Consider the following 15,135-nt stretch of genomic DNA (forward strand, 5'->3'; position numbering starts at 1 on the left):
ATGTTTCATGCATTTAGTAATCTAAAGGGAAAAGCAGAGTTTATCAGCTATAATTCATTCTGCCTCTCACTTGTCAGAATGTTGAGCTTTATAAGCAAGAAATAAACCTTAGTAAATATGTTTTCTTTTGTAGAATAAATCTAAGGCCAATTGAAATTCATGAACTATATATAATACATTTCACTAGTTAAAAACAACAAAAAATATTTTTATCCAGCAAATTCTTATATTAAAAGAATACTGTAAAAAGATTTGCTACGAATGTCATAAAACCCAAATAGGGAATATGGTTACCTTTTTTATTCCAAGGTGTGACTAAACTTTTTGATTATCTTTTGAACCAAATTGAAATTTTTCTGTGTTTTTTAAATTATTTTTCTCTTCAGCAATATACACAGTGTATGGTTCCTACTTTCCAAACTCATTTGTTAGAGTGCTTGGTAACTGGGCCAGGCCCTCAGAATACTAACCATGCTCTCAATTATTGAGCGCCTACCACATGTCTGGCACTGTGCTAGCCCTTGCACATGTGTTATGACTAAGCCTATTGATGGTCTCTCAATGTAACATTATTTCTCTTTTTATAAACCACACCAATAAGGTTCATAGATGTTAAGGGACTTACCCTAGGTCCCACCACTAGGTTCAACTCTAAAAGCTTATTTTCTACTTTCTACTACATCATAATGCTTCCTTCAGAGGCTTCGGATGTAAGGCACACTCTGAGGCACACTCATTACAGCGACTGCAGTGGCTATAACCATGGCAATGAGAAATAAACTCAAATCCTAACTGAGGTACACTGTCTGGAGTCCCACCCGTCCTGTGTTCTTTCGGCTCCCAGCTGGATTCCTGACTGCCCAAACCCTGTCCCTGCCACAGCAGTCAATACTGAGACCCACCATCTCCATAGATCTTACCAGAAGCTCCTCACCTCTGGTCACCAACACACGATTCTCTTCCTCTTTGCTGTCACTTCTCCTCTTCCTGTAGTAGTCAAAGTTACCCACTGAGGCTCACACTGTACCAAGTCCAGGGTCCATCACCCCTATAAGACCATCCCTCTTTGGCCATTGTTCCGAGGAACATATGCTGAACCCCACCCTCAAAAGAGGGAACAGGGTCCCCTTTCGAAGCAAAACATTTACTCACTTGTCCGAATGAAAAAGGAAAGGGTGGCTGTAAGCCTCTAAGCATGTTCCCTATTAAAATTATGACAATTGGAGAATCATCACCGCATATAATTATTTCTGCAAAACGTGAACACTGCAATAGTGAACACTCAATGAATTATTGTTGAACATTGAAGAAATCACATAATTGAAGTATAAATGAACAAGGCAGCCATGAAGACAGTAATAACTGACTTAGGGTGTGCATTCTAAAGCTGCTGTTAGTGTTTCCTTGCTGAATGATTTATGTCTCAACTTTATCCGTCTTACGAGTTTGAAGTTATTTGCATACATTTTAAATAAGCATCAAACCTAATGATTGGATTTGAGTTAATGACAGGTATTTTGAGTTAAATTTCATCATAGAATCACACTGATTTAACAACAAGTACTTACTGAGTTCATACTATGCACCAAGGAAACAGAGCAGTAAATAAAAATGAAGACCCTTCTTTTAGGGGACATGTATAGGGCCTAGATGAGTGTCAGAGAGAAGAACAGTAAACAGATAGGAAATCAAAATAATAGAAAATAGAAAATTCTAAGAAGAACATAAAACAGAGTTAAGGGGGAGTAGTGATGGGTGTGAAAAACTATTTCAGATGCTTTACTCAGCAGAGGCTTTCTTGATGAAGTGACACTTGAGACAGGACCTGAATGGGGGAGCAAGTCATGTGGAGGGAATAGCAAATATCAAGGCCCTAAAGTGGAAGTCTTGCATAGCATGTTCTGTACACTGTGATGGGGCAAGTGTTCCTGGAAGGAAAATGCAGGAGGAAGAATAGAAGATGAGCTCAGAAACATAGCAAGGGAGCCAGAACATCATGGGACTTGGGGGTAGGTCATAATGGTCATATCAAAGTGGTGATCCTGTCTGGGGTTTGAAATGGCTCATTAACAAGTTTGCCACAGAGGAATATAGTACCAGGAAGTATTGTGAGCTTATGGTGGGCAAGTCTGGTTTAGAATAGGTCTGAAAGCCGCCTCAGGAACTTATTCAGTCTAGTCCAATTCCAGTGCTATTTGGGAATCTAGATAATCTGCAGGATTTGAGGCAAAGGAATTTTGTGACACTTCTCAGAGGGTTGTGGGAAACTTTGAAGCCCCAATGCCGTGAATATGCAATGATGTGGGCTGTGAAGGATTTTACTGTAGACCCAGTGACTTATAAAATACAGTGACATCATATGAAGGGCTTGAGGTACAGACATTTCACAGCCTGAAAGAAAGAGTATAAATATGAAGGTCAATGTATATTACTTAGGGATTTCACATCACAAATAACAGAAATCAAGCAAAACTAGATAGTTTTAACAAATGGAGACAATTCATTATAAGGACATGGAGTGGTTCCCAGAATACAAGGGTGGGAAGGCAGTTATGCCTTAGAAAGGGCTTTTTCAGAACTAGAAAATTGTCAGGACTCTCTCCATCTCACAGCCCTGCATTTTCCTACTCATATGCTTCATTCTTAGCTCCCTCCACACACAGAAGAAAATCTCTTTGGCTGGGATCAGTTGTTTTCTTTTGGTCCAATCAATTATAACCAAAGACGTGAGGTCAAGAAGTGTCAACAAGCCTGGCAACAAGCTCCTGGGAGTTACTCTCAAAGAAAGTAGTGGGTTGGGCAGACAAATCAAGTAACTTCAGCCACATAGGTATACAATTAGGTCATCCACCTACACATTCATTTTATGTGCAGACAACTTTGAAAAGTCCTCCTAAAAGATCTCCTACCCCAATCCTAGGTGTTATTTTTAGGGGCTGAGAAATGATAAGGCAGGCAAAAAAAAAATGTATGTGAAGAAAAATCACATAATGTATGCATTTTTCTTGTGAATTGTGGTTTTAGTGAGAAAATTTCTCCATCATGGCAAGATGGTATAATAGGAAAGAAAATGGACTTAAGTCAGAAAATCTGGTTTAAATCTTGGCACTGTTAATTAATGGTCATGAGAATGTAAGCAATTCATTCTGGTTTTCAGATAAATGATACAATTGGACGAGATTCTCCTTAAGGCAAATATTCTTTGACTCTAATATAATATTTCCATTTGGTAGCAAATAATTGCTTATAAATTTGTTCTCAGATTAATTGCAAACATACAGCAAAATGGTTAAGATAGGGAATAGTTTACAATGACTAAGACAGGGAAACTACCTGTCAGTAATGAATATATAAAGAAGTGTGTATACACACACACACACACACACACACACACACTGGAGTATTTTCAGCCACACAAAGACAAGGAAATTCAACTAGTTGTGACAACGTGGATGGACCTTAAAAGCATTATGCTAAGTGAAATAAGTCAGACAGAGAAAGACAAATACTGTAGGTACTATATGATCTCACTTATATGTGGAATGTAACAACAAAGCAAAACAAAACGAAATGAGAAAACCCCCACAGAACTCTTAGAAAAAGAGATCAGGTTTGTGGTTACCAGAGGGGGTATGGGGGAGCAAATTGGAGGAAGGAGATTAAAAGGTACAAACCTGCAGTTATGAGATAAATAAGTACTAAATATGTGATGTACCATGTGATGACTAGAGCTAACACCACTGTAGAATATACGGGAAAGTTGTGAAGAGTGTAGATCCTAAGAGTTCTCATCACAAGGAGAAGTGTTTCTTTCTTTTCTTTTTATTGTATCTGCATGAGAAGATGAACGTTAGCTGAACCTACTGTGGTAATCATTTCACAATATATGTAAATCAAACCATCATGCTGTATGCCTTAAACTTATACAGTGATGTGTGTCATTTATTTCTCAATAAAACCGGAGGAAAAAAACCAAAACATATACACAGGCTATAGAATCCTATAGATTTGAGTTTGCTTTTGGCCCTGCCAGTGTTTGACTTTGCATAAATTAGCAAATTAGTTAATTTCCTAAACCCAAGTTTGCTTCTCTACAAAATGAAGGTATGGGTGACCTCAGTGGATTGTTGTGCCACCGAATAAGAAAGTGTAGGTCACCGGGTTCACCGTGAGCACTCAATTCTGGTCATTGTTATCAGACTGTGAAAATGCCTAAGCTTGTCTGCATCTTACTCTATCACTTTGTATAAATGTGCAAGTAAGTGAAAATTAAACTCCAATAATCCTTAAAGTGTTCCAATGGCATGGACTGATGAATAAAAATGAGATTAGAGACCTGGAGATTCTAGAGAGGTACTGTACACAGATAAGACCTCCGTGCCATTGACAAACTCATTGTACCCCTGAATAGTTTGTAGTTAACTTTGTAAAATGTGACTTCCCATGTCCCCAAGCAGATGTGAAAGCATGGAGTTGGACAATAAAATCAGAGATCTGATCGAGAGGAATGATTCTCCTGATCTTAAAGGGGCCACCCCAGGAGCCACACCAGGTCACAGAAATTCATGTTCTCTAAAGGTAAGAAACCACCTTTTTTCTACTTTTTCTCAAAACACCCTTCAACAGTGTGTTCACTCAGAAGAGTTTGGGACAGTCCCCAGATCATTTACAGTAATGTGCTTCCTTGATGACTGAGAGGTTATAAAGCCAACCCACTCTAAAACCCTCTTACATAGTCACTTCCTGTTACTAAGGAAACCCTTCAGCACAAACACTTTCCCATTTAAAGCTTGATACCAGGCAGGCAACTGTGACAACAGGGAAGCAGGAACAAACTTGTGCTATGAAAAATAATGTTTAATACAGCAACATCTCTTTTGGGGAGAGGAAGTAACCCAATTTGTGTAAACTCTCTTACCTTGGGTTACTAAAATCAGCATAATCCGTTGTCCATTTTTTAAAGAAAAAACAGGCTTTCTGGATAAAAGGAGTGGTCCGACTTTGAGTTTCCTCTTGTTTCAGGATATTTGTTTACAGTGCTTCATGGAAGCAAATAAAATTCCAGGGTAAGCTCAAGCTAGGAACTTTGTGGATAACTTCCTAGAAATGCATCATAAATGACAATACGAACCCATAGCCGTTCTGATTAGAAACCATCTCTAATGACCTTTTAAAAAAATCCAATAGAAATAAGTTTGAAAGCATGGCTGACAAAAAAAAGACAAAAAACAAAAACAAAAAAAAACAAGGGTGCCTGCGTGGCTCAGTCGGTTAAGCATACAACTTTTGCTCAGGTCATGATATCATGGTTCGTGGGTTTGTGCCCGGCGTCAGGCTCTGTGCTGACAGCTCAGAGCCTGGAGCCTGTTTCAGATCTGTGTATCCTTCCCTCTCTCTCTGCCCCTCCCCTGCTCACACTCTATCTCTCTCTCTCAAAAATAAACATAAAAAAAAGAAAAGAAATAAATAAATATTTAAAAAATAAACAAAAACAACTTACATAACTTCCTTAGTCCTTATTTCTAAAGTAACTCATGTTCATTGTGAAAAAGTTATCCTAAGCATAGAGAGAGAAAACAATAAAAATCATGTGGAAACAGATTTCTGGTGGACCTATTGAAGCTTGGATCCCCATAGCCAAATATTTACTTAGGTACTTAATTTACATTCATACATTTGTATCTTTTTCTTTTAAAGGAGGCCTTAGAATTGTATATGGTATAAACTTCTGGCCTCACTACACTTATATCTGTCTCTGAAATCTCCTTTTGGCCCACCACTCCCAGAGAGCATCTCTTAGCATTTGGGGTCTCTCTGTGTGTCTCTTTTTGGCACACACACACACAGACACACATACGCACACAGAGGCACACAGAGGTTTGTTGAACTTACCTTGTTTCACTTTAAAAATATGTTATGGTCACTCCTGTAACTCTTTTGCAAGCATTTAATAAATGTATATGTGTAAATATGCATTTATACACGTATTGTGTGTTTGTTCGGTATCTATGTACTCCTGTTTAGAAATCCACTTCTTCCTGAAAAGGTAGTATCTATTTTTTTTTATTTTTCTTTTAATGTTTATTTATTTTTGACACAGAGAGAGAGAGAAAGAGCATGAGTGGGGAAGGGGCAGAGAGAGAGGGAGACACAGAATCCAAAGCAGGCTCTAGGCTCTGAGATGTCAGCACAGAGCCCGACACGGGGCTTGAACTCACAGACCACGAGATCGTGACCTGAGCCAAAGTCAGATGCTTAACTGAGCCACCCAGGCACCCCAGTAGTATCTATTTTTAAAGTTAGAAATGAGTATCTGCTGATGGTTAAGAGCCAAGGAAGGTTTAGTTCTCCACTTCTTTCTTCTCATCTTACCCCATCCTCCCAACCCTCACACATACACATCTAACTCCCACTTAGGACTTTCTTTCTTCATAAAAATGTATGCTTTTCTCAAGTGGCCTTCTTGTCTACTCCTGAAAATAAGATTTTACGGTGAGACTTTGAATCCCCTCCAGTACCCTAATCCTCATATGCTCTGATTATCAGCCCCGAGATTTATTTGCTCATGACTGACTTCCCTCTCAACTCTGTTCATTTTGTCTTCTGGATTCCTCCTTATTTGGTAAAGGCCTCTTCTACATCCTCATTGCCATCCTCTTGGTAACCAGTTTCCTCTGTTTTGGAGAGTTAACTAAAACTTGTACTTCTCTTTAAGATACAGCTTCTCTCATCACTTCCCTGATGAAATGTGCTCGTTTTCCTACATACCACACATCCAGGCAAAGGATTGAAGATTCTTAGCTGATGTTTTTGTTTTTGTTTTTGTTTCCTTTTCCTTGTGAAGTGTGAGATAAAAACATTTAGAGAAAGCGAGAAAATGAGAGGTGAGATCCAGTGTATATGGAAATTGGGATGGTAAGAAGTAGGCAGTGGGAGACAGAAAAGAGGCATAAAACTGCAATGAGTTGCTGAATAGCAGTGAGGATGGAGTTAAGCTTCACGGCCACCACTTTATGATAAGTCCGGTCACTGCATGGTATTTGAGTTCCTATATCTTCCATATCTCCATCACCTCTCACCAGCTTAAAATACGTTCTTGCCTCTTCTACCTTCTCCACTTTTAAACATATGTGAGATCCCATATTATTTTATGGGGAATGTTCTATCTCATTCTTGGGCATTATAGCCAAGCTTATTGATCAGGGTGTCCAGGGCTGTTCTGCCCCTTGTCACACCACCAATAAGCTCTATCTTGATAAATCCAATGGTCATTTTGCATCTGATTTTTCACTTGTCTTCTCATATGCATTTGATGCTATTTACTAATTGAATCTTTTAAAAATGTCTTACTCCATCAACAACTATAAAATCAATCTCTCATCATCTCCCCTCCCTTATACACACACTTTTATTTCCTCTGATCTTTCCTTCTCATTCACCTTCACTTTTTCACTTCCATAACCTGCTTATGTTATATCAGTGTTACCCAGGGATCTGTATGTAGTCCTTGGGTCATTAAACTACAAAATATGTGCTGATGACTCCACACACACATAACTTCCTAAACATGGAGCTCTTTTCTCCATGCACATCTATTTCACTCAGTATTTTCCAAAGTGAATTCAGTATCCTTTCTGCTAAAACTCCTTGTTCCTTCCCCCTTACATTTCCTACATTAGTTAATGGATCATTATTCACACAGTAATCCAAATTTGAATATAATCCTGTATTCCTCCAGGGCTACCATGCTGCCCAACTCCAGGAGGCATTCCTAGAATAATGGCCAGCCTTCACCCTGGACCCTCAAGTTCTTGCCTCTTCTACCTTCATAAAATCTTTGGACTTTGTTTCTTTTCCTTCATTCTTACTACCATATCATGGTTCAGATATTCATTATTTCTTGCTAGACTATCCCCAGAAGATGCCTAACTGGTTGTCCTTCTTAAGCGTTGCTCCACACTAATTCATATTGACCAATATAGATGTTGCTACTGTTCAAGTGCTTAGAACTTAAAAATAGACTTCCTTACCTGCATCATAAAGTCCAAATGCCTTGACTTAATATATAAAATCCTCCAGGGTCTAGTCCTGGCCTACATTTAGAATAAAACAGTAAGAATAGAATCTAATATTTGTGGGTCAATGACCATAACAGATATGGAGGTGTTTTATATTATGTTTGATAACTATAACAACACTTAATATGGCTATCTCTATCCTCATTTTCCAGATAAAAAAAAAAAACACTAATGTTCATAGAAATTTTAAAATGTTACCTAAATTCATGAAGCTGCAAAGTTCTAGTCTCAAGATAGGAAGCCAAGCCTGTGCATATTTTTCTAACAGTGTCATGCTGTCTTCTACTTATTCTGCCACTCTCCAAAATGCAACTTATGCTCTAGCCACCCCATAATCCCTTAGGAGACCATGCAGCTTCATATGCTATGCCTTTTCATGTGCTGTTTATTCTTTATGGAAACCCTTGCCTCCCCACCTATTTGATGAACTGTCTGTTATGCCAATTCAAACTTTTCGTTGTACCGTTAACCTCTCTCTCTAGTCCCACAGAGTGGCTCGAGCCCCTCCTGCTCTGTCCTAAACAATTTACCTTCCTAATAGGTCATTCATAGACTTTGTCATGTTGGGTGTTTAATCCTTTATGTATAGATATATCATCCCCACCAGTCAGACTTCTTGAGGATGAGGTATAAAATGTCACATGAAGTAGGTTTTTCTAGGAAGTATCAGTATGAAACAACACGTTTGACTTCATGAACCTTGATAAAGCTAGCTTTTCACTCAGCCTCTAGAGTCCATCCACAAGTAATTCTCAAAGTTTGTGGGGGAATCTCAAAGGTATACTCATAGATCCAGAGTCTTATCCTTTGCGTGGAAAGTACCATTTGTTCTTGCCCATTCTGGTCTCCTAAATTATTGTCAATGGTTGTCAGGTGCTTACCTATCACTGCTACTTCTAGATGTCAGCTGTACCACCCTGGGACTGCTATGGCACCACTCACTGTACTAAGTATGCCCAGCATGGGATATGGCCTCCAGGGTGCCAAATACAGCTAAACACTATTCCTGTCTCCACCTCAGTGGGAAGGCTTTTTCTTTCCCAATTTTAGCTACACAGGCTCCCAATGCTCCCTTACAGATCCAGTGTTTCACAGAGATATGTGTATGGTTTTCTATTTTGGGTGTTTTAGCTACCATCTACTGAGTGATTACTTTGGGCCAGCACTTTGAAAAGCATTTATATACAATCCTTACCCATCTATAGATGGGAATAATGAGGCTAAATCATTTTCCTACGGTCTAATGGAAATTAGACTCTGGACCTAAACTCAGTTCTGTATATCCTGAGTGGAACTTCCTGCTCTTAATTCCCTCTCCCTCACATAAATCATTTGGCAACTGGGCCATACCTCAAGCTATTATCAGGAGTGATGTTGTTGTCAGAGCAACCCCTCCTCTCTGGACTTGAAGCATATCCTTGGATCAAGCCACTGTGATGAATGAACAAGGCTGGAGTTCCCTGCCTCTGCCCTGAAGGCTCAGGAAGGTCAGTTTTCCCTTCTGGAAAACCAAGATGTTGTCCAGACAAGAATCTCCGTTTGTCCTTGCCCCAGCATCCAGGTATTTGGAGACAGCTGCACTCCCCCTACCCCTGCAGCAGGGACCAGTGAGCAACACGGTTTCTTGGGAAAATTCCCTTTTTCTGGCTCCATAGTATGAGGTAGGAGCTTCAGAGCAGGTCCTGGGAGTGGAGAAACTCTTTGTAGCTTTTGACCTACTTTTATCTTATGAAACAGTGTTTCAAACCCAGAAGGAAGCATAACCCTCCCATATCATGAAGGGGAAACTGAGGCACTGAGGAGCAGCCCTTTGGATATGGTTCTTACAGCTTCCATCTGAAGCTTCCATCAGGATCCCAGTGCTTCTGGCACCTTCTTGTCATCCTCTGGCCTAAGACAGAGTCAGAATGTGTGACCCTCCCCTAATAAAATGTTCCACAAAGACAAAAGCAAGCAAACAAACAAACATGTGCTTTTACTCTCTCTATGAGTAAAGTTTGCCAAAAACAACCCCTGGGAGTCCTTTTTCATCCCAATAGATTTCAGGCATATCTTTCTCAATTGTCGTCTGAAAGTATCTTCCAATATTTGACTCCTTGAGTAAACATAGTTTAATTTCCAGCTGGAATCTTGGCTGAGTTACTATTTACCCAAAAGCACTCTACAGGGGGACTTCTACATTCAAAACAAAATGAAAACTTTTACATTCTCACTGAGATATTGATAGAACTGGAAAAAGCATAAGAAAATTTCTTTTTGGTGTAAGACAAGAGTGAGCCAATGACAGAGTGACAGTTGGGGGTGTCTCTTGTTTTCCACTGGATGAAATAACAATAAGAGTAATAGTACAGTATACTTCCTTTCCAGGAGCAGAAAATGAATTTCTTTATAAGTTTATGAGATGGGAAAAGTGTTGCTGAATGAAGGAGACATGTTTTAATGAAAGAACCTGAGACATATGTCAAGTTCCCTTTTTGCCCAACTACCTTTGCCAAGAATAAGAGGGAGGATTACTAGAAGAGAAAATGAACAGACTGACTGTACTTTGAGGAAAGGGGACTGTACTTTGAGGAAACAGAGAAACATTATTGATGACCATGAGAAACTCCATCAGTATGAGAGCATGCTGGGACAGTTGAAGTAGACGGTTGGCAAACAAAGGGCATCAAAAGTCTGGTAAACAAAAGAAAAATAATTGCCTAAGTAAGAAAAATATTCAAATTACAAAATGCATGTTGAGTATGAGTTACACTAAACCAAGACACGGTCCTAATGCTATGAGAAAATTAATATATGAATATTAATTTGGGACCCTATAATTGTAGGTCTTTAAATACAAAAGAAAATGAGAGAAGAATTAAAGTGTATTTTTTGGACAAATATATTTCCAGTAATTATTTTTTTTTAAGTTTATTTATTTTGAGAGAGTGAGAGAGAGGGAAGGGGCAGACAGAGAGGGAGAGACAGACCCCCAAGCAGGCTTTGCACTATCAGCATGGAGCCTGACACGGGGCTGTATCTCATGAAACGTGAGATCATGACTGAGCTACAATCAAGAGTCAGATGCTTAACTGACTGAACCACCCAGGCACCCCTATTTCCAGTAATTCTTAGAAACAAGGATGCAACTTGGGAGTGAGAAAGAAAACTGTCCAAATTTTAATAAGATTCACTAGAATTGAATGTGCTTAAGAACCTTGTTTTGTCTCTGGATTCTATTTTGTTTTAACTGAGAGGCAGTACCCCAAATTGGCTTTTAGTAACTTTGCACAAGTTGAGGGAGGATTTCCCAGTAACTGAGGACAAATTCTAGATCCAGACATTCTTCCCAATGTAAAAAGCCCTGGGAAAATTCTTTTGATGATTCAGAGAGTAATATAAACTTATGACACTTGGAAAGACAATAAAGGAAAAACTTCCTGCAAAATACAGTAAGCTGACACACGTTTTCTGTAACCACATTGTTAAAAAAAAAAAAAAGCTAATTTCCTCTTCCTTATTTCCCTTTTTTTGAAAGCTAAGCTAGTATTCTTTATCAAAATACAATTTTGATGATCTAAATCTCGTTTTCTCATTTGTAAATTGGATTGCGATAAGAATACAAAGTGAGTGAAAAAGTAAAAGCATTTCATAAGTATAAAGAGCTAAACTAAACAAGCATAGCATTATTGCCATCACCATCACCATTATTTTTATGGTAGTAGGGTGACCTTGAACCCCCTCCATTTTTTTTCCATTTTTCTCATATAATGAGTAGCTTCTTTGAATCCCATTGTCTAATTTCAGTAGTGATGGCTTTGGAATGTTTTAATCCTTTTTTTTCTTCCTAACAGAAAAATATGTGTTGTTACATGAGTATTTGTTAACTCTTCATTAGGAAATGCCTGCACAGTTGGCTAGCTAAGCTCTGCCTGCATGTTCCCAGGCACCAAGAAGGCCTATCTTAGCTCAGCTGCCACACCTTGTGCTTGAAGCTCGGTGTTGGCAACCTGGGTGAAGTCACTTACATGAGCCATGTATCTTTCTCCATTTGTAAGTGCAGCTATTAGTTTTGAGTCTTCTAATTCTCAAAGTATAATCAAACTTCAAAACTAAACAGGTTAGTGGGTAAAGAAGCCAAGTTATGTTTCCCAAAAATATTTCCAGAGTTAAATTGATTCCATGGCTAGTCTAAGACTTATTCTTTCTTCCATTAATAACAAGGATTTTTAAAGCCTTCCACAATGCATGATTATCAGGTACATGTCCAGATACAGAGATCTTGCTGTGTATGCCCATCTTGAACTCTATTTTATAGTAAAGTATACCACCTGGCACAACAGAAAATAGAGACACGGGTCTGTAAGCTAAAACTGCACTCTAAGATGCAAGAATTAACTCTTACAAAAGAAGGAAGGCAAAAGCTCTCCCTAACATTTGAGAGGCATCCGTTTGGGGTAAGAGAAGTGAAGCAATAAACTGAAACACTTTTGAGAAGGACACTCTTTTCCTTACTCAAATGTTGCTCATTCCATTGCTGGGAGGATTTGCCCCAAGTTCCACAAGAAAGGGAGTTACAGAAAACTGGAAGATGCAGGTTGTCCTTTGAAAGATGGAAGCAATAGGTGGAAGAGTATTCTTTCTGCCTCAGTGAAAATAATAATTCTGGCAGCTCCAGTTTTGATCACTTGGGTCTGGAAGAACAGCATGACAACATGGGGTAAGAGTTGGGGTGGAAGCGGGGTGGCTGCTGGAGGAAGCCACCAAGACTTGGAGTGAAGAGTGACAACTGGGTGGATATTATAATTGATTTTATAATTCCAACTGATTAAAAGAATGTAAGGTATCCAGGAGTCTGCAAAGAGAAGAAAGAGAATTCAGAATCTCAGGGTTTCTACTGAACAGGTCAAAGGTGTGATCCTTCCTTTTAGAATTATTACTCTGCCTTTGATTGTCTTCTCCCACACTTGTATGATTTCAACAAGCAAATTTGAAAAAAAAAAAAAAAAACAAAACTTTAGCTAGGTCTTCTTTATTATGCAAGAAGAATAACATAAGCCTCTGGGTTAAGAAATTTGAAAACTTGTGATAGTATTAAAGAAGTGAAATATTTGGCTTCGGAGGTATTGTGAGTCATATGTTCGTAAGAGTTGTTAAGCAAATGTGTTCTTTATGTTCGTGATCTGTTTAGTTTTGTGACAGTTTGTAGATCACTCATAAGGACTTCTAAACCCTGCCTGGCTGGATTTTGGAATCCAATGTCTCAAAAGCCTTGTTTCTCAGGCAAGACTTCCCACTTATAGTTTGGTTGATCACAACTTCTTTTCACTAGTGTGGGAAAAGTACTAGCCAAGTGGGCACTGTCAGCTCTCACTGAAGAATGCTCATATCATTATAATGGCTACCTTCTAGATGAAATGTATTAAGACTTTTTTTACTTTATATTGTACTTGTGGGGAAAATAAGGCTCGACCCATAAAGTTTATAGATGTCTTTTCCTACAGGATTCTGGGGTAAGTAGCAAAAACTGAGATCAATTCTTTTTTTTTTTCCCTTTCAGTGAGGAAGCTTTACTTTTTAAAATACTTTTTTTCATCACTAAAGAGCAATTAGAAAATATTTGCAATTTTTCAGACTAGCATATTTTCTTTTGAGTCAGGCTCATTTTCAGACAAAACCTTCCTAATACACACTCTTTGCATCACCTGTGTTTCCACTGAGTTATCACCACAGGCTCCTCCGATTCCAGCATCATCTTTATATACACATGCTTTTTCTTAATTATACTTAGTTATATTTTTATTTAAGAATTGTACCTAAATCTATGTATATGATGTTGGAATGTATTGTCTCAAGAAGAAAGTAGTCTCTTCTACATAAAATGTCCAAGCTAATTACTTGGTAATTATGAAATGACACAGAAACAATGTCATCATCAATGCAGTGGTCCCTCTGATCTTCAGATTTATAGTCAAAAAACAGAAAATATGTGAAAGACATGTCTGTTTTGTGCATCTTTATATCTTGGTACTTAGCATAGTCCCAAATCCATAGTTCATAATCAATAAATATTTGTTATAAGAATATATACATGAATGAAACTGAGGTCAATGCATGAGCTAAGTAGGATAAAAATAAAGCAATCTGCATTAATATGGAGTGGTAAGGGAGAAAAGAAGAGAAAAGATTAAATTCAAGTCAGTTACCATCTCTAAATTTCAACTTAATCTTTGTTACCATCAAAGATACCTTTCCTGACAAGCTTATAGGGCTGTTATGAAGTTCAAATTAAAGCAAATAAAAAGTTCCAAACCACAGAGCTCATGTGTGTGAAATTATATATAATATATATATATATTATATATATACATATACATGTACATATACATACATATATATGTATATATAATATATATATACATATTTTTTTTTCTAAACTGAATTTACCTTTGGTCTAGGACCCCCATCCTATCTCATAGAAGATAATTTAATCTGGTTGGCTACAGGAAATGTCAGTCATTTTACTGTTTTCTCAGGCAATTTCATATTGCAAAACTTCTCTCCTCTCCCTCCTTCTCCCCATAATGGAACCTAGGGTCTGTGAAGCAGATTTTGTGACGTAATCCAAGTGGAGTAGCATTGTCAGATGTAGAAATAAAAGTACAGGATACCCAGTTAACTTTGAATTTCATACAAACAACAAAATATTGGATGGGGCATAGTTATACATAAACAAAAATCTGGAATCCAAATTTATCTGGAAGTCCTGTATTTTTTTGACCACTTTAGGGTGAAAACATTTAGGCTTCAATAATCCGCCATCTCACGATGCCATTGGGATTAATCTAAAGTACTCTTTATGGTCTTTTCATTGACCTATATCCTCACTGCAGTCACTCAAGCTTCCATACAATTCAATTCATCTCCTATCCTCAGGGCCATATGGTAAATATTCCATCTTCCTCAATTGACCACCTTTACATTTTTCTCAAGAAGGTAGCAAATTTCTGGTTCTGCTTCCACAGCACATTAGGGTTGACCTGTCTTAGGACCTCTCTACCTAGACATGCCACAAAAT

At 38.2% G+C, this 15,135-nt stretch overlaps 1 protein-coding gene across 3 annotated transcripts in view; it reads left to right on the top strand.

Annotated features, from left to right (window-relative positions):
• TNIP3 (TNFAIP3 interacting protein 3) overlaps positions 1–15,135 on the top strand; it is a 103,979-nt gene that overhangs the window by 43,588 nt on the left and 45,256 nt on the right. For 2 of the 3 annotated variants that reach the window (XM_045055920.1, XM_023252839.2), the window contains exon 3: positions 4,458–4,578. In XM_045055920.1, the coding sequence (XP_044911855.1) occupies positions 4,458–4,578 (121 nt within the window). Of the gene's footprint in view, positions 1–4,457; positions 4,579–12,621; positions 12,778–15,135 lie in introns of those variants that run through there. The other variant, XM_006930884.4, reaches the window with a different exon arrangement.

This window comes from Felis catus, chromosome B1 (assembly GCF_018350175.1).
Source record: "Felis catus isolate Fca126 chromosome B1, F.catus_Fca126_mat1.0, whole genome shotgun sequence".
NCBI lineage: Eukaryota > Metazoa > Chordata > Mammalia > Carnivora > Felidae > Felis > Felis catus.